General features: G+C 36.1%; 3 protein-coding genes, 1 long non-coding RNA gene, 2 other non-coding genes and 1 pseudogene across 7 annotated transcripts; 2 read left to right on the plus strand and 5 right to left on the minus strand.

The window, feature by feature from the left end:
* Positions 1-2825: 2825 nt before the first annotated feature.
* Positions 2826-4452, minus strand: Y116F11B.17 (LITAF domain-containing protein). Its single transcript, NM_001269958.3, has 6 exons — positions 4364-4452; positions 3338-3382; positions 3234-3278; positions 3137-3175; positions 2957-2989; positions 2826-2911 (listed from the first exon to the last, which is right to left on the minus strand). Coding segments are annotated over exons 1-6 (204 nt in total). The 5' UTR covers positions 4366-4452; the 3' UTR covers positions 2826-2871.
* Positions 2927-3351, minus strand: linc-51. The gene is made up of 4 exons (NR_102124.1): positions 3338-3351; positions 3234-3278; positions 3137-3175; positions 2927-2989 (listed from the first exon to the last, which is right to left on the minus strand). It is a non-coding gene; the product is annotated as a long non-coding RNA linc-51 (long non-coding RNA).
* Positions 4453-5009: 557 nt separating the features above from the next.
* pcp-4 (Prolyl Carboxy Peptidase like) lies at positions 5010-12358 on the minus strand. Its single transcript, NM_075440.9, has 6 exons — positions 11973-12358; positions 11073-11553; positions 10287-10473; positions 8803-9643; positions 6547-7311; positions 5010-5501 (listed from the first exon to the last, which is right to left on the minus strand). The coding sequence occupies exons 1-6, from the start codon at positions 12347-12349 to the stop codon at positions 5024-5026; spliced, it is 3129 nt and encodes a 1042-aa protein (NP_507841.1). The 5' UTR covers positions 12350-12358; the 3' UTR covers positions 5010-5023.
* Y116F11B.19 lies at positions 9974-10078 on the plus strand. The gene has a single exon (NR_070255.1). It is a non-coding gene; the product is annotated as an Unclassified non-coding RNA Y116F11B.19 (non-coding RNA).
* Y116F11B.22 lies at positions 9974-10078 on the minus strand. Its single transcript, NR_070256.1, has one exon. It is a non-coding gene; the product is annotated as an Unclassified non-coding RNA Y116F11B.22 (non-coding RNA).
* A 6342-nt stretch (positions 12359-18700) lies between the features above and the next one.
* On the plus strand, positions 18701-21601 carry srw-38 (G-protein coupled receptors family 1 profile domain-containing protein; the record flags this gene model as incomplete). Its single annotated transcript, NM_075441.1, has 4 exons — positions 18701-19014; positions 19063-19206; positions 20199-20654; positions 21412-21601. The coding sequence occupies 4 exons, from the start codon at positions 18701-18703 to the stop codon at positions 21599-21601; spliced, it is 1104 nt and encodes a 367-aa protein (NP_507842.1).
* A 60-nt stretch (positions 21602-21661) lies between these two features.
* srz-35 lies at positions 21662-23731 on the minus strand (annotated as a pseudogene). Its single transcript has 5 exons — positions 23579-23731; positions 23401-23525; positions 23077-23353; positions 22882-23025; positions 21662-21871 (listed from the first exon to the last, which is right to left on the minus strand). Coding segments are annotated over exons 1-5 (909 nt in total).
* Between the last annotated feature and the right edge of the window lie 707 nt (positions 23732-24438).

Here is a 24438-nt window from a genome sequence, read left to right on the forward strand (position 1 = left end):
ACGTATATACATATACCTACGTAATGTGGGAACCCCTGTGTGCCCCATGACTCTGGGAGCATAGAGTATAATTTTAGACATATTATCACTACTTGATTACCAAATTACATGAGTAAGAAGTATAAAAGTCTAGACTACAATTATCATGCATACTTGCATATTACGTAGGATTCTATTTTGAGCACTAATTAGCTAAGTTTCTGTTTTTTTTCTTGTTGCAGAGTTAAAAAAAAACAGGTGTATTTTACAAGTGAAATCAACAATGTTTCAAAAAACTAAGTGGATACGAAAAGTGGGGTCGAGTTACTTACATAAAAAATTTCAGTTAAAATAAAAATTAAACCACAAAAAAAATAGTGAAAAAATTAAAAAAATTTTTTTTTTAATTTCCAAAATTAATTTTTTTAAAAAGATTTTCAAATTTTTTTTCAAAAATTCCAAAATCTCAATTTTAACTTTCCAAAAAAAAAAAATTTAAAACTCACTATGTTCCTAAAAAATTAGCTTTTTTTTCGAAGATGTCAGTACTTTAAAAAAAAATCAGTTTTCCGAACAGAATTGTACCAAAAACTATATCAACTATACTATTCCATGACACATTAAAAATTTATATAATGATGCTCGTTTTTTTTTGAAGTTTGAACTATATGAGTAAGTCTTTGCACACTTGTGAATAGAATATGTAATTAGGTGTGTCTCATTTTGAAATTCTATTTCGAGATTCCAATTAATTTGTCATTCTGTTTGAAATAATGCGAAAATCCGGTTTTTAAAAATTTTGCAGCGTGTTCTGCAAGCTGAAAATTAATTCAAAACCTTGAAAATTGAAGACTAAGGGTCCAGTATAGGACCTCTCAACTACAGTACCCTACAGTACTCTTAGAGTAATTCTGCAGTATTTTTACAGTACCCCTACAGTAGTCTTAGATTAGTTTTACGCGAAATTCACATTTTTTGAGAAAAATTTTGAAGGAAAATTTAAATTTTCTCAGAAAAAAAAAACTTTTGGCGGGAAAATTAAATTTTCATCGAAATTTTTTAGCAGGAAATTCAAATTTTCTCTGAATATTTTCGACGAAAAATTCAAATTTTCTAAGAAAGTTTTTTGGCGGAAATTCAAATTTTTTGAGAAATTTTTTAGTGGGAAATTCAAATTTTCTGAGAAATTTTCTGGCGGGAAATTCAAAATTTCTCTGAATATTTATGGCGGGAAATTCAAAATTTCTAAGAAAGTTTTTGGCGGAAATTCAAATTTTTTTAGAAATTTTTTGGTGGGAAATTCAAATTTTCTAGGAGCTTTTTTGGTGGGAAATTCGAATTTTCTGAAAAAAAATTGGCGGAAAATTCAAATTTTCAGAGAAAAATTTTTTGGCGGGGAATTCGAATTTTCTGTTGGAGTTTTTGGCGTGAAATTCAAAATTTCTCTGAATATTTTTTGGCGGGAATTCAAATTTTCTAAAAAAAATTATGGCGGGAAATTCAATTATTTTCTCGAAAAAAATGTTCTGGCTTGAAATTCAAATTTTCTGGAATCTTTTTTTTCGCGGGAATAAAAAATTTTCAGAAAAAAATTGGCGGGAAATTCAAATTTTCTGAGAAAAAAATTTAGGCGGGAAATTCAAATTTTCTGTGGGAGTTTTTGGCGGGATTTTCAAATTTTCTGAGAAATTTTTTTGGCGGGAAAAAATTTCTCTGAATATTTTTGCGGGGAATTCAAACTTTCTGGAATCTTTTTTTTTTCGCGGGAATAAAAATTTTTCAGAAAAAAATTGGCGGGAAATTCAAATTTTCTGAGAATATTTTGGCGGGAAATCCAAATTTACTGTGAACCATTTTTTTGGCGGAAAACTAAAAATTTTTGAGAAAACATTTCGGCGTGAAATTCAAAATTTCTCTGAAAATTTTTGGCGGAGATTCAAATTTTCTGAAAAAAATTTTGGCGAGAATTCAAATTTTCTCAGAAAATTATTGGCGGGAAATTCAAATGTTGTGAGAAAAATAATTTCTGGCAAAAATTCAAATTTTGGAAAAAATAGCTGAAAACTCGAATTTTCTAAGAAAATTTTTGGCGGGAAAATGAAAACTGATTTTTCGTATTTCCCCAGCTGTTATACCCCCAGAGTGCACTATACTTTAAGCAAAAAAGTGCACATTTTTTGACCTTCAATTAAAATGTCTTAGTCTAGAAGTCTAGTGCTCATCGCTTATACATCAAAATTGCATAGCTGATCTCTTGTCTGCTCTCACGCGCTGCATACAAAATGTCTGTAATATATAATGACCGAGGTTTCACGTGGGAGTATGAGTTTTGCTGTAACTAATTTATTTCAGAAACATTAGATGATTAATTTTAAGATTTGCAAATGTCGGGGCTTAAGCTCAGGCTTAGGCTTAGGCTTAGGTTTAGGCTTAATCTTAGGTTTAAGCTCAGGCTTAGGCTTAGGCTTAGTCTAAGGCTTATATTCATGCATAGGCATTGGCTTGGCGTCAGTGGCGAGCGTGAACTCGCCACTGACGCTATTTAGGGTTAGGTTAGGCTTATGCTTACGCTCAATCTCAAGCTTAGGCTTAGGCTTAGGCTTACGCTCAATCTCAGGCTTAAGCTTAGGCTTACGCGCAATCTCAGGTTTAGGCTTAGGCTTACGCTCAATCTCAGGCTTAGGCCTAGGATTAAGCTCAGGCTTAGGCTCAGGCTTAGGCTAAAGCTTAGGCTTAGGCATAGGGATTTAGGCTGCTTAATGCCAGCTTCAAATTCCAGGCCTGTTATATGTCGGCTGCTTTGACCGATTTCGGTTGGTTTAAGAAAAAAAAAAAACAAATGCGCAATGGATTATTCAAATTTTTTTTTATAAAAAATTATATAATTAATGTTCAGAAAGTTTCATCAGTTGGGAGTGGAGTGCCATCGGGTCTAAAAATTTTATATTTTAGGCAAAAAAATTTATTTGAAATTCACCCAAAATTAGCTGCATCTGTTGGAAGAGGAGTTCTGGAAAAAAAATAAATCTGATAGCTTTGAATTTTTCAGGTAAAATCAATAGCTACCGTATCCTGAATATTTTCGTTGTAGGACCCAAGTTTTGTAATCAAAAAACCATACGAATTTTTTTGTGGGACACTTTGAAAAAAAAATTACCCGAATTTTACAATTGCGTCAGTTGGGAGTGGTGTTCCTCTGAAATGAAGTTTTTTGGATTTTTAGATTTTTTTCCAAAATTTTCCGTCAAACCCACCTCATTTTGTGAGTGCACAAGGGACAGGCAGGTGAAAGCGGAGTTCTGGAATTTTTAAAAATAATTTTAATTTTTTGTTGCGGTTTCAGAGTTCCACAAATTACCCGTCAATAAAAACTTCCTCGTTGATTTTTGGCACCGGATTTGACCTGAAAAATATTCAATTCAAACAAAAAACGTGTTGACGCAATTCTGGTGCATTGGCGCAATTCTAGTGCCTTGACGCATTTCTAGTGCATTGGCGCAATTCTAGTGCCTTGACGCATTTCTAGTGCCTTGTCGCATTTCTAGTGCCTTGACGCAGTTCTAGTGCCTTGACGCAGTTCTAGTGCCTTGACGCAGTTCTAGTGCCTTGACGACATTCTGGTGCCTTAGCACAATTATAGTGCATTGGCGCAATTCTAGTGCATTGACGCAATTCTAGTGCCTTGACGCATTTCTAGTGCCTTGACGCATTTCTAGTGCCTTGTCGCATTTCTAGTGCCTTGTCGCATTTCTAGTGCCTTGTCGCATTTCTAGTGCCTTGACGCAGTTCTAGTGCCTTGACGCAGTTCTAGTGCCTTGACGCAGTTCTAGTGCCTTGACGACATTCTGGTGCCTTAGCACAATTATAGTGCATTGGCGCAATTCTAGTGCATTGACGCAATTCTAGTGCCTTGGCGCAATTCCGGTGTTTTTGCACAATTCTAGTGCCTTAATGCAATTCTAGTGTCTTGGCGCAATTCTTGTGCCTTGACGCATTTCTAGTGCCTTGACGCAATTCTAGTGCCTTGAGGCAATTATAGTGCCTTGGTGCAATTTTAGTGCATTGGCGCGATTCTAGTGCCTTGGCGCAAATCTAGTGTCTTGGCGCAATTCTTGTGCATTGGCGCAATTCTGGTGCCTCGGCGCAATTCTGGTGCCTCGGCGCAATTCTGGTGCCTTGACGCAATTCTAGTGCCTTGGCGTAATTCTAGTGCATTGGCGCAATTCCAGTGTCTTGACGCAAATTTAGTGCCTTGACGCAATTCTAGTGCATTGACGCAATTCTAGTGCCTTGACGCATTTCTAGTGCCTTGGCGCAATTCATGTGCATTGGCGAAAATGAATTGCCTTAGCGCAATTATAGTGCATTTTTCATGCCAACTTACATCCCAAATGCCACGAAGAAGACCAAAAAAAAGCGAAAACTTTCAGAATTGAAGACATTAAATTGTTTTGTATAAAAAACCAAAAGTATGATTTTTCAGGTGTTTCAAACAGTTTTTATAATAATTTTTAAGCCGAAAAATCACAATAGCATTATGACAGATGCATACGTGATAACAAAAGAAACAATAAGCATTATCTGTTCAATTTTTTTGTTATGAATTTGAAAATGATTAGAATATTTCAATAGGCACAAAAATAACCATCACTTTTGTGTTTTACACGTAATTTTTAAACTTTGAAACTGGAAATTCACATTTTTACAAACAGTATTTTTAATATAAATGTAATAAAAAAGATTGCAAAAAATAGTAACCACACCTGGGAATCGAACCATGAACCTTTGCCCCATAGCCATCTCTCTACCCAGCTGAGCCACCGGGACTAAGATTTCGAATTTTTGAAATTAAACGCGCCAACTTTAAACTGCTATATTTCCGCTATAAAACAAGATATTTGGATACATTTTTATAGTGTAATATTTAGAATTTCATGGAAAATATTTTGCTAGTTAACAATTTTTCGTTATCTTTGCGAATTCAAGAGTTGTAGGCAAAATCAGTGGCAGAACTACTAATAAAGTTAATGTAACTTTATTCGAATTATAAAACAAGGAAGTCGAACATAATTACACAGAATGAAATAAAAACTCTATTAACTGATGTAGATTTAGTTGTGGTGGGCTCCAAAGAGTACAACGTTGAAGGATAGCTAGTTGAATTCGAGGTCGTAGTAGCTGTAGTGGTGGTAATATTCACCTGACCCCCCAACCAGACCCCAATATTTTGATCTACAAGATCCCTGGCCACCTTCAACCCGGGAACATCTGAATCCCTAGCCGGGAACATGTCTGCACAGTGGGAGCTTCCATCGATAAGGTAGGACACTACTGAGCTATCCGGGGAGTTAAAGAGCCCTAGGACATGGTACGGGTCGATGTTTCCATTGATGAATACTACATTCGAGCCCTTGAAGTTGTCACGTCCTCCGTACTTGTAGTTGGTGAAATCGATGAGGGAATCGATTTTTGAGCGGTCATACGTGTTGCCGAAGAGATCCATGCACATTTGGATGAGGAAACTGAAAATTTGACTATTTTTTATAAAATTGTATTTTTTGTGGAGTTCTGAATGTTTTTGGTGGCTTTTAAAAAAATTCCAGAGTTTTCCAGATAATTCCCAGAAGTTTCTCAAACTTTAAAAAAAATTTCACTAAAATTTTGAATTTCCCGCCAAAATTTTTATTCAAAAATTTGAATTTCCCGCCAAAATTTTTATTCAAAAATTTGAATTTTCCGCCAAATTTTTCCCAAACAAATTTATTTCCGCCAAAACTTTCATTTAAAATCTTTGAATTTCCCGCCAAAATTTTTCGTCGAAAACTTGAATTCCCGCCACAATTTTACTTAGAAAATTTGAATTACCCGCCAAAATTTCTCAGAAAATTTGAATTGTCCTCCATAATTCTACTTAGAAAATTTTAGTTTTATACAAAACATTTTTCGAGCAAATTTGAATTTCCCGCCAAGACTTTTCCCAGAAAATTTGAGTTTACCGCCAAAATTGTTCCTAAAAATTTTTGCTTTTTCGGCCAAAATTCTACTTTGAAAATTTGAATTTTTTACAAAAAATTTGTAGAGAAAATTTGAATTTCCCGCCAAAATTTCCTCTGAAAAATTGAATTTTCCGCCAATATTATTTTTTCGAAAATTTGAATTTCCCGCAAAAGTTTTTCTTAGAAAATTTGAATATCGCGGCAAAATTTTTTCAAAAATTTGAATTTCCCGCCAAGCCGTTTCCCAGAAAATTTGAGTTTACCGCCAAAATTGTTCCTAAAAATTTTTGAATATCCGGCCAAAATTTTCTCTGAAAAATTGAATTTTCCGCCAATATTTTTTTTTCGAAATTTTGAATTTCCCGCAAAAGTTTTTCTTAGAAAATTTGAATATCGCGGCAAAATTTTTTCAAAAATTTGAATTTCCCGCTAAACATTCGCACAGAAAATTTGAATTTCCCACTAAAAACTTTCATAAAAAATGTGAACTTTCCCGCCAAAACTTTCATTTAAAGTTTTTGAATTTCCCGCCAAAATTTTTTAACACAAATCGATAAATGCTTCAGCTTACCTAACCGGCACCGGGGATCCAAACAATCCGCTTCCTGAATCCGCCGACTGAAATCCCCCATACTCCGTACAAGTCTGCCATGTCCAGAGAAGCGTCGGATCGACACCCTCCCCGTAATCCTTTGAGTTTTTCAAATTGTAGATCATAGCCGTATAATTATTACCCATCCCGGTATAAGTGCCTCCTCCGTTGTTAAATGACGTCATATAGGCATTAAAAGCGACTATATTGTCTAGCGGGGTCCCAGCGCCGGTCATAAACCTGCACATCTCAGGAATTCCATATCCATCAGCCCACGGGCCCGAGTTATCCCCGGAGAATTGAACGGCAAGTTGGAAATTTGAGTATAGATTCGAGAAGAAGAAATGTTGATCGGTTTCTGTGACATTTTCCGAGAATCCTGGCAATAGCTGGAAGATCTTGGATAGATCTTGCCGACCTTCCGAGGTTAGGAACAAGCCTCTGATCTCATCAAAACCGGATTTTATCCGATCTGCACACGAGTTGTCATATTTTCGAATTGAAGTCTCCATAACCATTAGGTACTCGAAAAAGTCGGTTTTCGCCAAAATGGCACCTGATGAGGAGACTGCTCCTGTGACAAGGTCTGGGAATATGGCTCTGGTCCATGCTGACAAGGGGAAGGATCTTCCGAAAGTGATCCAAGGGGTTGAGGATTGCGTTTTGTAGTTGATGGCTTTGATGAATTCGGCAGAGTCGTAGAGGACCTGCAGGGAGCTGAGCAGGTTTAGGTTGGTGTTGTTTCTGAAAAAAAAAACTTGGCAATAAACTGAGTAGGCACAAGGTGTGTCAGGCTGTCGAATTGCGGTTTGATCTACAGAAAATGCGGGAATTTTTCCCCCAGAAAAGTGTGACGTGAGACGCAGTTATGCGGCATGGTCTTAGCAGTTTCTGTGTAAAATTCGCGGAGACCACACGTAGGTCACAAAAAAAAATTTTTTTTTTATTTTCATGTAATTTACAGTGCATTTTTTCCACTTCTTAGTCATCATTTTTATCAGTTTCTGTGTAAAATTCGCGGAGACCACACGTAGGTCACAAATTAATTTGTGAAAAAGCAACAGAAATACGAAGTATGAGATAAATATTTTGTGATCTACATGTGATCTACGCGAATTTTACACAGAAACTGATAAAAATGATGACTAAGAAGTGGAAAAAATGCACTGTAAATTACATGAAAAATAAAAAAAAAGTTTTTTTTTGAAAAATTGAAATTTCCCGCCAGAATTTTTTTTATGGAAATTCCAAATTTTGCGCCACAAAATTTTTCTGAAAAAAATTGATTTTTCAGCCAAAATATTGTGGTTCAAAATTGGAATTCCCCGTAATTTTTTTTTTTGAAAATTTGAATTTCCGCCAGTTTTTGTGCAACCACGTGGTGCCAGGCTGTGTCCCATTGCGGTTTGATCTACAGCAAATGCGGGAATTTTTCTCCCAGAAAAATGTGACGTCAGCACACTCTTAACCATGCGAAATCAGTTGAAATGGTTGCGTCTCTTCTCCCGCATTTTTCGAAGATCAAAACAAAATGGGACACTTTGACACCACATGTGGAACTGCTAGTTTGGCGCAAAATTTTTCACTGAAAACTTTTGGAACGATGTTCCATTAACAAAAAAGTTTACCTCAAAATTTAAATTTTCGAACAAAAAAAATCGGATGAAATTCAAAAATTTTCGAAAAAAAGACGTTTTGGAGAGAAATTTCTTGTGATAGAATTTTGGCGGGAATTTCAAATTGTTTCAAAAAATATTTTGGCGCAAATTTAAATTTTTTTCACATCAGGAAAAACTTTCGGCCTGAAGTTCAAATTTTTATGAACATAAGTTTTGTGAGAAATTCAAATTTTTCGAGAAAAAATTTCAGCGCACGTGGTGCCATTTTGATTTGATCTTCGAAAAATGCGGGAGAAAAGACGCAGACTTTTCAACTCATTTCGCATGGTTAAGAGTGTTCTGACGTCACATTTTCCTGGGGGAAAAATTCCCGCATTTTTATAGATCAAACCGCAATTTTCCGAAAATGTTTTCTTTACAGGGAATTCAATTTTTCTGTGAGAAGTTAGGGCGAAAAATTCAGAATATCTAACAAAAAAATTTCTGGCAATAAATTTTGGCGGAAAATTCAACATTTTCAGAAATTTTTTTTGGCAAGTAATTCAATTTTTCTGTGAAAATGTTTTGGAGGGAAATTCAAATTTTTCTCAAAAAACGTTAGTACTCAAAAACTCACCCCACAAGACTATCCCCATAGAACCGATGCTCCAACAGGTACACCGTCGCTCCGTACTTCTGCGCCGATATCAACCAGGGAAGCTTCTCGTTCAACACCCAACTCTCACCCTCTGCCTCCTGTCCGCCGATCATCAGGAAATTCGGGCCGCCCGGCCTGGCCCATTGCGAGTTTTTGTAAAACTTTTGCTGGAAGAAGTCCACGTTGAGATTGTCAAAGTGGTCCTGGCGCTGTCGGAAGGTTCCCTGCTCGAAGCCTGCTGGGTAGGAGGAGGCTAGAAGTTCCAGGTGTCTTCGATGGAATATTCCTCTGGAGGGGGTCCTAGGCAAGGTTCTAGAAAAAACCTTACTACTCTGAAGCTCTGAAGCTTCCGAGCCTCCAAGCTGTGGAGGGGTCCAAGGAACTGTAGGATCCCCTAGGATCCTGGTACTTTTGGGCCCGTTCACCCAAATATTAATATTCTCAATCATCAAATCATGGGCTTTCTGGATATACTGATTGTCAGAATCTCCCGGGAAGAAGTCACTCAGATAGGAAGCCCCAGGGATCACATAGGCCACCACCGAGAAGTCCCGGCTCGTCTCCTGTCCCAGCACACTCCAAGGATCGTAGAATCCATTGGTGAAGACTACATTGGTGCCAGTGTACACGGAATCTGAGCTGACGATTGAGTCACGGATAGAGGTTGCGGTTAGGCTGGCGTCGGGGAAGATGTCCGAGCATTGGTTGATGTAGATGCTCGTGGGGACAACTGCTCCGAAGAGTCCCTGCTCGTTGTTGTTGGTAGTGGGGAACCAGCCGAGTTCCGTGCAGATTTGGTAGGTCCACATGCGGTTTTCAACTGGAATTTTTGAAGGTTTCGGGTTGGGAAGCTGATTGTAGCTGAGGAGTTTAAGCCTAAGCCTAAGCCTAAGCCTAAGCCTAAGCCGAAGCCTAAGTCTAAGCCTAAGCCTAAGCCCAAGCCTAAGCCTAAGCCTAAATCTAAGAATAAGCAACCAATTTTCAACGAATTTTTAAAATCTGGAATCGAGATCGGAAGCTGATTGAAGCTGAGGAACCTAAGCCTAAGCCTGATCCTAAGCCTAAGCCTGAGCCTAAGCCCAAACCTAACCTTTCGTCTAAGCCTGAGCCTGAGCCTGAGCCTAAGCTTAAGCCGAAGCCTAAGCCTAAGCCTAAGACTAAGCCCAGGCATAAGCCTGAGCCTAAGCCTAAGCCTAAGCCTGAGCCTAAGCCGAAGCCTAAGCCGAAGCCTAAGACTAAGATCAAGCCTAAGCCTAAGCTGGAGACCTATTTGTAAGCCTAAGCCTAATTGTAAGCAACCGATTTTTAGCAAATTTTTAAATTCTAGCCGATTTTTGCTAGATTTTCACGTTTAGGCCAATTTTTAGCAAACTTTAATTTTTTTTGCCAATTTTTAAAAGCAATTTTCAACATTTGGGACCAGTTTTTGCAAGTTTCTGTATCTTTTTTCTGATTAAACTCACCAAACGGGGAGCTGACACTATCATTCTTCAAATCATTGACCACTTTTTGATAGGATGCTATAGTCATTGGTTGTACGGAGCCCGTTAATGTGGTGCTCAAGTAGACGTAAGCCTGGCGGACTACTTCCATATTGGTCCAGGAGCTGTTGGCAATTATGGTGCACATGTCGGTGATGGAGATGTTGAACTGAAAAAAGTTGCCGTTTTTGACCAACTTTATTAACTAATTTAGCTTCTGTTTAGGCTAATGAATAAAAACTTTTTGACTATTTTGATCAGCTTCCGGTTCATTTTCAAACATGTTAGCCGATTTTTGAGGAGCCTAACCCTAAGCCTAAGCCTAAGCCTAAGATTGAGCCGAAGTCTAGGCCTAAGCCTAAGCCCAAGCATAGGACTAAAAGCAAGCATAAAACGAAGACTAAGCCTAACCCTGAGCCTAAGCCTGAGTCTAAGCCTAAGCCTAAGCCCAAGTCTAAGCCTAAAACCAAGCATAAAACTAAGCCTAAGCCTAAGCCTAAACCTAAGCCTAAGATTGAGCCAAAGTCTAGGCCTAAGCCTAAGCCCAAGCATAGGTCTAAAAGCAAGCATAAAACGAAGACTAAGCCTAACCCTGAGCCTAAGCCTGAGTCTAAGCCTAAGCCTAAGCCCAAGTCTAAGCCTAAAACCAAGCATAAAACTAAGCCTAAGCCTAAGCCTAAACCTAAAACCAAGTATAAAACTAAGCCCAAGCTTAAGTTTAAGCCTAAGCCTAAGCCTGAAGCTGGCATATTAAAAATAAAAACTTACATCATTATTAAACTGCACAATTTCCTGAAACGGACCAATAATCGCCGTGTAGAACATCTGAATGTCATTGTACCCGAGCTGCGTTTGATCCAACCGAGGGTTCAACTGGAACAGATCCGATATTTGTGATCTACCGGCAGTGGTTTTCATTGCCTGTCGGATATCTGCGAATCCTTGTTGAACTCGACCATAGCAATTGGAACCTCCAATTTGCATAAGGGTATTTCCGACAAAGTCGTTAAACTGCCAGAAATCATAGAGTCGCCGGAGTGGAGCGGAGCTGGAAATTGCTCCCGAGACAGCGACTGGATCCGTTTTTCTGGCTTCTGCGGCAAGGATCCCACCGTATCCGGTACCCCATAACACCCATCTGACATCTGGGTTCATGTTGAACTGGGTGTTGGCGTATTTGATGAAGGAAAGGATGTCCTGGATGGCCTGACGGGACGTGAGGTAGCGGAGAGCTGAAGCGTCGAAGTTTCTGGAAGTTTTATGTTGTTTAGGATAGGCTTAGGCTTGGGCTTAGGCTTGGGATTAAGTTTTGGCTTAGGCTTAGCTCTAGGCCTACATAGGCATAAGCCTAGGCTTTGGCTTAGGCTTAGGCATAGGCCCAGGCTTTGGATTAGGCTTAGGCTTAGGGTTAGGCTTAGGGTTAGGCTTAGGCGTAAGGTTAGGCTTAGGCTTAGACCTAGGCTTAGGCTTAAGTTTAGGTTCAGGCTTAGGCTTAGGCTTAGGTTTAGGCTAGGCTTAGGCTAAGGCTTTGGCTTAGGCTTAGGCTTAGGCTTACGATTAGGCCTAAACTTAGGCTTAGTCCTAGGTTTAGTCTTAGGCTTGGTCTTTGGCCTAGGCTTAGGCTTCAATTTTGGGTTTTTGATTACGATAAAAACACAGATTCCTTACTGAAAATTGGGTTTCGATGCTCCATAATACCGATGCTTCAGTGCAAACAGCTGAGCTCCGAATCTTTTTGCCGCCTTCACCACTGGGCTCCTCTCATCCGTCATAACTGCGATCTCCTCATTTCCCTCGGTATTAACGTACAAAAATGCCACTTTTTGGTTGGAAACCGAGAGGCGTTCCGTGTAAAAATATTGTTGAGTGAAGAAAACCTGGGAGTCATTTGAGAAATGGTCCAGTTTTTGAGACAAGTATCCTGTGGTAACACTGGTCGCAGGGGATGCTGGTTGTTTCGTGAGATGCTCCTTGAAAGGGAAATGGGTTGGGATAATTGAAAATGCGGACATTGTTAAGTAGGCTAGTAGTAGTGGTTGTAACATGTTGAAAAGCTGAAATTTAAAATTTTACTGGAAATTTAATGTAAAAAGACTGGCTTTTTATGAAAATTTTGTAAAAATACAGGGGATTGGCCGAAAAGATGAACTAATTGACAGAATTATATGAAAATGGGTCGAAAATCGGCAGAATCAGTAAAAATTCGGCGGATTTATAAAAAACCGACCAAAAATTGATTAAATCAGCCACAATTGGCATAATTAACTCGAAATAACTCGAATCAGCCAAAAAGTAGCCGAGGTAGTGAAGAATTGAGCAATATTTAGGCAACAGTTAGCCAAATCAGTGGATAATGACCGACTTGAGCAGAAAATTGGCTAGAAATCGAGAGAATTAGTCAAAAAAAAAATTCAACACATTGACTGAAAATTAGCCAAAAATACAAAAAATTCGCAGAAAATTGGACGATTCAGTCAAAAACCACGCCGGGTTGGGCAAAAATTGGCCGAAATTCGCCTAAGATCGACAAAAATTTGCTAAAACTCTGCCGATTTAGTCAGAAATCAGACGACTTAGTGAAGATTTGTCAAAAACGGTCCGTATTATTGAAAAATTTGCCGAAAATTACCCAAAGAAATCGGGTACTTTCCAAAAATTTGCCAAAGTGGCTGAAACATAGCTAAACATGGGTCCAAATTGCAGAAAATCGGCCAAATCAGCCGAAAAGTTGACGATATAACTGAAAATTATCAAAGAGTCGATCAGAGATCAGCCGAAAATTAGCTAGTCGAGCGAAAAAATTTAAGGAAAATGACCATGCGGTACACTTTTATAATAAAATCTAGGTTCTGATAATTTTCTGATCTTTTTTCTGCGGACTAACAGGTTTAACGACACTTATTATCAACTAACTATAACATTATAACTTACGAATTTTGAAACTATTTGATATCAGCCCATATCAGGGCAATAGAAGAAAATGTTTCGAAATTTGATCGTAAAAGTTTGAGTGAAAAACTATTTGTTTAAATAAATAAAACTATGGCACTTTTTGAGTCATTGGTTGACATTTCAAGCAGATCAATTTTTATTAGGACGTACATAGTTTGAACTAGAAAAAGGGTACCATGCAAAATAACTAACTGGGAATGTATAAAATACTGTAATAGTACTGTAGGGGTACTGTAGGAGTACTGTAAGATTACTGTAGTTTTGGAAAAATCTATATTTTTCTCTATTTTGAAGATATATTAATTTGAGGTTGATAGAGGGATATGGTCGGGGTACTGTAGTAGTACTGTAGGGTTACTGTAGAAGTACTGTAAGATTACTGTAGTTTTGGAAAAAAATTTCTTTTCGTTTTTTGAAGAGCTTTTAGTTTCAGTTTAGTAGGGGGATATGGTCGGAGTACTGTAGTAGTACTGTACAGGTACTGTAGGAGGACTGTAGGATTACTGTGTTTTAAGCCTTAAAAATCAGATGCTTCAATTTCATACTAAAACAGTCAAGTTGTTATAAATTTTACCGATAAGAACTTTATGATAAGTGTAACTGAACGTTTTAGTAGTGAACTGTTGATACACTAACAAATACTGAAACAATGGTAACTTAAATAAGGCAGTACAGTATTGCCCAAACAATACAGGAATATTGTTAAAACCTAATACCGAAATCTGAAGTCACAACTTAATGACGACAAGAAAGGTTGCTGACAAATGCTTTAACAGTTATACTCTTATCAGTATTCTCTTGCACAAGATAATTAAATTCGATTGTAAAATGATGCTAGTTCATTTGATCAACTGATCGGAAATAATGTAACTTTTGCCTGTAAAATTATATGTGAGGATGAACATTTTCATACAGATTCATTTATTGATGTTGTAAACGCGAGAGCAATTCAGGTGAAGAGGGATGTCTGTGGATTGTCTTTCTGAAAATATATCAATGTTAAGTAACTCTGAAAAAGGCATGAACTGAATAAGTTTTAGACCTTAAAACAAAGGGCATTTGGTTTCAGCCCGTTTTGCCACCCTAATGCAAATGTGTTCTATGGTTCAACTTAGTATAAGTTGTAAGATGGCATAACGATACAGTGGCAAACGCTCAAAACCCTATGACTTACTGTGTTTGACTCTCCACCACGGGAAAATTTTTTGCGAAATATTATTGGTACGTTTGTGGGACAGGAAAGTAAATTTAAGCCGCGCTAGAGAGGTTTTTGTGTCGAATTCCAATTTTCACAGATATATACAGGTACAAAAAAAACAAAAATAAAAATTATGGAATTCCGGAAATGTTTTGATAGATTTGGATTCTAGATTTTTTTAAAATATTATTGGTACGTTTGTGGGACAGGAAACTAAATTTAAGCCGCGCTAGAGAGGTTTTTGTGTCGAATTCCAATTTTCACAGATATATACAGGTACAAAAAAAACAAAAATAAAAATTATGGAATTCCGGAAATGTTTTGATAGATTTGGATTCTAGATTTTTTTAAAATATTATTGGTACGTTTGTGGGACAGGAAACTAAATTTAAGCCGCGCTAGAGAGGTTTTTGTGTCGAATTCCAATTTTCACAGGTATATAATAAATTACAAAATTACAAAATTCACATTTTATTAATTTTTAATTTTTTTAAATCAATAAACACTATTTTCTACTACAAAAAGTCTTATTATACAGCCCTAACTATTGTAGACGGGACTGCTACACTTGAAACTTTTGGCTGATTCCCTTTGAGACCCAATAATTGCCGAACTGCTTTCTGATATTGTGAAGACATTGTTAAGCATATTAAGCAGTGGGTAAGGGAAATTGGAATGTACAGGTATTGGAAGATTAGGTTGATGTTGTGGGGAATTGTTCTGGAAGTTTTGAAAAAAATTTTGAAAAACCATTGTTTTTGGAAATTTTTGATTTTTTTGCAAAATTTTTATTTGCACCCGAAACCAAAAACAATTTAAATTTTCGAATTCAGCATGTTTTTCCGGTCAATTTAAGTATAATCATGAGATATTTCCGAAAACTTTGAAATTTTGGCAATGAGAGAGCGCAGAGAAACGAGGCACTCTCGCTGTCTGCGCTCTTGCCGGTGGTGGCGTAAAACCATTGTAAATCTCTGAATTTTTCTTGAAATTTCATGATTTATAAATTTTTAGAATTAGAATAAAATTATAGTTCGAATAGGTGTAATTTTATTTGAAAAATATCAAAAAAAAGTTTCGAAAAAAACGGTTTTTTGGAAATTAAAAAAAAATGTTATTGAAAATTTCCAATTTTTTTCGCAAAATTTTTATTTGCACCCTAAATTAAAAATAACCTAAATTTCCAAATTCAGCATGTTCTCCCGGTCAATTTAAGTATAATCATGACATATTTCCGATAACTTTGAAATTTCGAGAGAGCGCAGAGAAACGAGACACTCTCGCTGTCTGCGCTCTCTCTTCTCTTTTCCTTACTACCGTAACTCAGTTATTTTTGCAGTAGGACCTAGAATATCTATATTTTTAGAATTAGAATGAAATTCTGCATCGGATTTATACAATTTTCAGAAAAAAAGATTTGCAATTTTTTTCGAATTTTTTTCAAAAAAATCCAGACTTATGATTCGGTTTGCGTTGAATTACTAATTTTCCCAATTGCAATCGGCAATTCAATTATCAAAAACGTTATCATCATACAAAGTATCATTTTGGTAATCTTATTGCTGTTGATGGCCGTCGAAGTTTTCCGCTCCGGCTTGTACAGCTCGCATATTAGAATTCCAGCGAAAATTGGGAAGAGAATGCATGGAATTAGCTGGAAATGTATGAAATTTGTGTACTTAATGTATTGGTCAAGTTTTAAAAAGTTTGAGAAATTTTGAAATTTTCGAAAAAAAAATTTTTTTTTGACAATTTTGATTTTTTTTTAAATTTGTATTTGCACCCTAAAACCAAATTAACATAAATTTTTGAATTTAGCATGTTTTCCCGGTCATTTTAAGTATAATCATGACATATTTTCGATAACTTTGAAATTTCGAGAGAGCGCAGAGAAACGAGACACTCTCGCTGTCTGCGAATGTGCCCTCTCCTCGAAGTGTGCAAAAACTACCGTAACCCGTTCATATTCGCGCTAAGACCCATTATATGTATGTTTTTGAAATCGAACGTTTTTCAACGATGAAGTGACAGAAGATTACTTGAACACTATCATCGGGCCTCCTTTTTTTGGAAAAAGACTTTTGGCTTGGGACGCATTCAGATGCCATATCAGTGATGCAACAAAACGAGTGCTCAAAAATTTGAAAGTGGATACAGCAGTTGTTCCCGGTGGATGCACAAAGTTTGTACAGGTATGATCATCATCTGAAACGGTACATAAATTGTTCGCTTAGGCTCCCGACGTTTACTGGAATTCTCCTTTCAAAGCTAGCATTCGTCGAAGTTATGAGGATTGGATGGTGCATGGACAGAAAAGCTTCACAAAAAGCAACAACATGCGTCCGCCGTCAATGCTCCAATACTTGGAATGGATTGAAAACGCATGGAATGATCTTCCAAAGGATTTGATATTGAAATCCTTTAAAGGATGCGCCTTGACAATCGCTACAGATGGAAGTGAAGATAATCAGATTCACTGTTTTGCACCAAACGGATCGATTCCGTCGGGTCTGGATCTTCTCAACAGCACGCGTATAGAAAATTCTCTCGTCGACCTCGTGCAGGATATTGGAATCGATGAAAGTCAAGAAGAAGGCAACGAGTCTGACAATTCTATCATTTCCGTAGGATAATTTTTGTTTTTTTTCTGTTGTTTGTTTTTCTTTGATTTTTTTTTTCATTTATGAAAAATTGTTATTTCTACTCCACCATTAATTGAAACTCCTGAAAACAAAAAAAACTCGTTCGAAAATTAGAGCGGCAGTCTCCAGTAGAACGGCAGTCTCTAATAGAGCTGCAATCGAGAAGGCTCTGAAAATTAGAGCGGCATGCAGCACTAATAGAGAATATACGGTAATCAACGATTTTCTTGGCAAATTCATCAGGCTCTTTTCGACAAGTTGTAGTAGCTCGTCGTGTACTGAGGTGGTGCCTACGCATGAACTTTTGGAGCCAGCCGGTCGACGCCTGAATGAGAGTTGAATTTCTTTAACAAAGTACGCAGTTTGCTACCTTGAAGTCATCCTCTCCACAAATTTCTTTAGCTTTTTGTCTGATTAAATTTCTGCTCACACGGAATTTTTTCTCTCGTTGATCCCGAAACCAGCGAAGCACACTTTCGTCCACGGTTTCGCGTTGGACTGGTCGGCCACCACCTTCTAAACGTTTTGGAGCTGTTTTATTTGTAGATTTCCTATAATTCAAATATATAACTAAGCATTCACAAATCAGCATTTTCAAACTTACAACTGAGACTCAATTTTGGTTTTTTGTGCCACCCAGTCTTGAATACACTGTCTGCTGACCTTCAGATCTCTTGCTGCTTTGGTTTTGCTGAATTTCGAAGCATATTCAATTGCTTCTAGCTTGAATTTCAGACTGTGAACTTTCCTCGAGCATTTTTGAGCACCAGTTGTCGAATTGCTTGGCATTTTCCTTCAAAATTACATTTAAAATTTTAATACAAGGATTTCAAACAAAAAAACCACGTAAAACAATTGAAAAATGTTGAAAAAAGTAAATAAACTGAAAAAAATTCAAAAAATAAGCTGAAAAGCAGCGGCGGGTCTCGCAGCGAAAAGGGTGCCGCTCTATTAGAGACTGCCGCTCTATTGGAGACTGCCGCTGTAATTTTCGGAAATGCCTGTTGGGTGCAGCTCTATTAGATACGCCGTTCTATTAGATACGCAGCACTAATAGAGAATATACGGTATGCTGTAACAAAAAGAGTATGGATACGTTGTTCAAATCGTTCAGCTGGATAAAATTTATAAAAATTTTGTTTAATATTAAGGAGAAGACACCTATAGCGCCACAGACTATTCCAGCGGCTCTGTTTTAATTTTTTTTTGCACATTTTCGGCTTGTAATTCTTAAACTTTTTTTTGTAGATAACTCAGAAAATATGTAAAATTTCAGAAAAAATCCAATAAAGGGCTTCGGCTTAGGCCCCCCCCCCCCCCCCACTCAATACCGAATTCAAAAAGTACCGAATTTCACGCTATGGTTTTTATTATTTATTACTTATACATACATATGTATAATACTTTTGTACTCATATAATAAAACCTATTACGTAATCGGGTTCATACTGCGTATTATAAGTAAAACTGAAGGTGGCCAAAATATTATTCCCTTTTTAATTTTTGATTTTTTTTTCATGTTTTTCATGTTTTTTCATGTTATTCTCATTATTAATATTATAAATACTCTGTCTAACATTGTTCCGCATACTTTTTCATATCAAATGAATAGCTCAAAAGCTACCGACTATGTTGTTCCTGAAGAGTTTCGTGGAGATGCTTGGCTGACATTTTCCAGCTGGATAAATTCCATCAGTGCATATTTATATCTAACAGATTTTATTATCTCTTTTATTGGAATCTTCCCAAGTCTATTTCATTTCTGGGTTCTTACGAGAGAATCTATGCGGCATTTAACCACAAATCTATTTCTAATAGGTATGACTCTTTGTGGGATCATCCATATGATTTGTAATATTATTGAGTTTTGTCCATTGCTCTATAACTATTATTTTAGCTTTGAAATTTCATTTGAGTGGTGGGACCGAAAATTGATAAAAAACTAGTATATTTTGTGTTATTTCAGTTTTCCATTCGCATCTTACTCTAAAATAGTGTCCAATTATTATTCCTCCATGACAAACGCTGTTGTAACTGGGATGTTGACCTATTTCACTGTTGCCATGGCAATTATCAGATTTCTTGTGGTGAAATTTCCATTTGCAAGAAGGTTCGTTCTTTTTGTGAGCCATCATGGCAAGTTTTGGCGGAAAATTCAAATTTTCTGAGAAAAACTGTAGCGGGAAATTCCAATTTTTGGTAAAAAATTTTGGCGGGAAATTCACATTTTCAGAGAAAAATTTCGGCGTTAAATTTGAAATTTTCTGAGAAAAAATTTAAGACGGAAAACCCAAAATTTTCTTAGAACATTTTTGGCGGTAAATTCAAATTTTTGGTGAAAAATTTTGGCGGGAAATTCAAATTTTCTGTGAAAAATTTTGACGGGAAATTCAGTTTTTCTGAGAAAAATTTTAGCGGGAAATTCAAATTTTTGGTGAAAAATTTTGGCGGGAAATCAAACTCTGCGAGAAAAATTTTGACGGGAAATTCAAATTTTTGGGGTAAAAATTTGGCGGGAAATTCAAATTTTCTCATAAAAATTTTTAGCGGGAAATTCAAATTTTCTGAGAAAAATTTTGGCGGAAAATTAAAATTTTATGAAAAAAAAAACATTTTTGTAGGAAATTCAAATTTTTGGTGTAAAATTTTGGCGGAAAATTCAAATTTTATGAAAAAAAACATTTTTGTAGGAAATTCAAATTTCTTTTAAAAAATTTTTGACTGAAAATTCAAATTTTCTGAGAAAATTTTTGGCGAGAATTCAAACTCTGCGAGAAAAATTTTGTCGGGAAATTCACCTTTTCAAAGAAAAATTTTGGCGTTAAATTTGAAATTTTCTGAGAAAAAATTTAAGACGGAAAACCCTAAATTTTCTTAGAACATTTTTGGCTGTAAATTCAAATTTTCTGTGAAAAATTTTGACGGGAAATTCAATTTTTCTGAGAAAAATTTTAGCGGGAAATTCAAATTTTTGGTGAAAAATTTTGGCGGGAAATTCAATTTTTTGAGAAACTATTTGGCGGGAAATTCAAACTTTAAAAAAAAAAAGAGAAAACATTTGCCTGAAAATTAAAACTTTTAAAATGCTCATACAATTTCCAGCATGCAACGTCTTATCTACTCCAAAAGTGGGCTGAAAATCCTACTGCCCATCATCATTCTAATATTACCCCTCTGGATAGCTGAAATATCTAGTACAAACATAGTTGAGACAGGCATCTGGGTCCCTGGTCCAAATTGTGATATATTCGCTGAAAATTATACAGAAAAAATGTATACCGTTGAGACATCTATTACATTTGGAATCGACGATTTCTATTGGATTGTCTATTACATATATGCCGTGATTTTCCAGTTTATTCCATCAATCTTACTTCCAATCTCTACAGTTTTGTTGATAATTGAGTTGAAGAAAAATAAAAAGACAAAGACCTGGACCAGTAAGAGTCAGGATAGATCTACGAAGCTTGTAGTTTATATGACAATTTCCTTTATTATGGCCAATGCTCCTTATAGTTTGATATATAGTTTGTCATTTATGCTGTCAGCCTATGCAAGGTAGGTAGGTTTCTTGAAAATTGGACAGGTTGGGTTTTTTGCAAATTAAAATGTACTAGGGGTTGACGGCAAACAATTTTTCCGGCAAATAAGCAAATTGCCGGAATTGAAATTTCTGGAAAACCGCCAAATCTGCAAATTGCCGGAATTGAAAATTCCCGGCAAATCAGCAAACCGGCAAGTGGACGATTTGCCGTATTTACCGGAAAACTTTTGGCAAATTGCGGTTTTCCACATTTTTTTTGTTGAAAATTTCAGAATTTTAAATATAATCAAAAATTGTACGCATCCTATAAATGCTCCTTACATCTATTTTAAAACGTAAGCAAATTTTATGGAACTATCTCGAGAAAATAAATGGAAAAACATTTCAAAATAGCACAGTTTTAAGTGTTTCCGTCTTATAAAAATTCCTTTGAATACTTCCGGCAAATTGGAATCCGGCAAATCGGCAAACCGGTAAATTGCCAGAGTTGAAAATTTCCGGCAGATTGGCAAAACGGCAATTTGCCGGAATTGAAAACTTCCGGCAAATCGGCAAGCCTGCAATTCGCCTAAAAAAGTTTTCAGCAAATCGAAAAACCGGTAAATTACCGATATTGAAAATTTCAGGCAAATCGGCAAAACGGCAATTTGCCGGAATTGAAAATTTCCGACACTTTGTCAAACTGGCAAATTGCCGATTTGCCGAACGGAACTCGCCAACCATTCCCTGAAGTGAATAGCAAAACTTTAAAATCAGATACAAAATTTACAGAATGATAATATCCCAATTATCAGTAATTGCATATCTTTTAACAACTCTAAACGTAGCCACTCATTGGCTGTTATGTTATTTCATGTCTACACAATACCGGAATACTGCCAGAGAAATACTTGGGAAGAACAATATTGATTCGACGGTGATGGTGATAAGCTATCAGACTTCGAGAGCAAAAATGTTTTAAGATTTATCGGTTTATGAATTTTTTTTCAATGTAAACTATATAATGTGCAATTTAGAATTATTAGAATTGAGTCTCCAATCCAATCTGTGGCGCAATCGACGTTGTCTCTTGTCTATTAAACACAATTCTAGTAAATTTAATGCAACTGAACGACTTCAACAAAGTATCCATATTTCGCTTGTTACAACTGATATATGATATTTGAACAATTTGTGGAATAACAACAATATCCAAAAACATCATAAGAACAACTAATTCCTCAAACGCTTGCTCCTTCGTCCTGCTATTCACAGGGAATTTATCAATGAACATGAAAACATAGTATTAGTAAAGATAATGATTCAAAATACATGTTCAGTATGGTTAAAATTATCATTAGCACTTATTAGCCGTTTTGGACGTGGACTATTTGGCTCATGTTTATCAAGCACTGAGTGAACATCTTCATGGAATAATTTCTCACTAAAAGTGATGGGATTATTTTGATTGTTGTTTCTAATTTTATATAACAATACTTGCATAGTACAAATACAAACTTCGTTTTACTTGCTGATTTCTCAATCATAAATTAGAAGCCCAACACTATAAATGTCGGGTATCACATGAGGTTGGCCATGTAGATTGTTTGAACGAAGAGGCCACCAGTAAAGTTTGTTAATTTATTTATGATACATATATCCACTTCTAAATAACACTAGACTTAATTATCTATCTTTCATTCCGAGGACTAAATGGACCAATATATGCTTCAATCACTCCTATAGGCAATTGTTAAAAAGTACAAAATAGTGTGGTTACAAAGTTCTCAATTATAACATCTCCCCATGACTGAAAAAATTAAATTTTTTTTAAATTTTGACTGCACATGATGTGCACTTATCGTAAACATACACGATGCACCCGTTCCATTCCCAGCGGCTTCACAGGAATCAAAAACTCGGGCGCCATATTTAATTGGCCTCAACAATTGTGTTTAGCTACAGTAGTTTTTCCGGAATAGTTATACTAAATTTAAAATTATTTAAAACAAGAGTGTGGAAGCATCTACTTGACAGTATATATTAACCATTACTTTAAGCTCTGGGTGGTGTAGAACAAACTCCAGAAGGAATGGTGTAAAAAGCTGATTCTATAGTTACTCGTTTTTCTAAACAACCGCGGGGGCCTGGGATGCCAGAGTTATGTTGCAATAAGGTGACAAGTTGGTGACATGCTACCACTAATATAAAATCTTAGAATTGTCCGAAAAAGTTTTGGGAATAATTCGAAAAAAAGTACAAAAACTTATGGGACGACCTGATATATAGTTGCGGTTTGTTCTGTTGAACCGACGGAAGATTGGAAAACTTTCTAACGCTGAACATTATGGGAACGTATAGCAAGGCCGAGAGTATGAATATGATATTAAAGCTTATGTATATTATCTAAAATTAACTCAAAATTAATTTCTTTTGATTTCTTTAAAGTTAGCCTACCGATCGTATCTTAATTTCATTTATGTTCCAAAACCGAACTCCGAACGCATTCAATGTCAGAATTGACTGAACAATGAATATCACTAAATACATATATCTAACATGTTTTATCTGATACTTTTGCGCCGATATCACAAATTTCTCAGTTGATGGGAAAAAGTAAATGGTGAATTTCTCAATAGCCAGTAGAATAATCAATATGTAAAATACCTGAATGATAATTGAAAGTGACCACCATATTATTAAATTGAACATTGAGAAGTAGTAGGACCACTCTCTGAAATTCTCATAGTTTTTAGTTTAAAAACAAACATTGCGTTTTACGATGAAGCATTCAAGTCCGATCCAAGTGAGAACCCAAGAATGAGAGAGATCAGTGAAATTGCAGAAAAGATGTACACAGTCTGCACCATATTGAAAAAATGAGTGATTGTCGGGAATAGGACGTTCTGGAAATTAAAAATTTAAATTTCACAGACACAATATTCCACTTGAGACTCACCCGTTGGTCACGTTTTCGGTTCACTTTATAGACGTATAAATAAAAAGGGAATACGAAAAAATGAGAACTGATTGAAAAGATGAAAATCAGAATCATCATCCATCCAATAGTAATTAGCCAGATTGGAGGATCACCGTTTAGGCTATCAAACATTTGGAAAGCGAATTGACTGATGTGATGTGAAAATTGTAGCTTATCACAGGAGTTTCACCTGCTTCGAATTGCGAGCTTTGGTTTTTATTGTCACGTGGTTCAACTTTGAGTAATTGAAGTGAAAGTGTGCTTACAAATTGTTCTAGATCTCAACACGGGATGTAAAAGCGTAACGAAACTGAAGTTATTTCAAAACCAAGATTAGGAGGCGTCAATCTCGAGATCTATCCACAAAAGTGAATTTTGCAGGTTTCAATCTGTCTTTGTAGCTTTTCGATATTCAGCTGTTGTTTCAATATTTGCATGTGCTTGGTTTTCGACAGATAAAAGTCTAAAGGAGCTGAAAAGTTTTCTAATTTTGAGACAGCTGCAAGATTTGTCCAAGTTTTCTAATATATGTAGTTGATTCAACAGTTGCAAAATCCGTTTCGCAAAATTGAAAATTGGAGTTGGAGCCACAGTTTGAATACTTCTACGATTAAGAGTTGGAGCTTTGTAGAAATCGATCCCGAACCTTAAGTTATAAAAAAATAATTACTTATTTGAAATTTTATTGTTAAATACTATCCAAAGGAAAAAGGAACCCAATAAGTACAATGTGAAAATGAGAAAAAAAGCAAAATAATATCATTAAAGGTGGAGTAGCGCCAGTGGGGATTTTGCTATAATGCACTAATAATGATCCAAAACAACCAAATATCAAAATA

Source organism: Caenorhabditis elegans, chromosome V (genome assembly GCF_000002985.6).
Source record: "Caenorhabditis elegans chromosome V".
In the NCBI taxonomy this organism is placed as follows: Eukaryota; Metazoa; Nematoda; class Chromadorea; order Rhabditida; family Rhabditidae; genus Caenorhabditis; species Caenorhabditis elegans.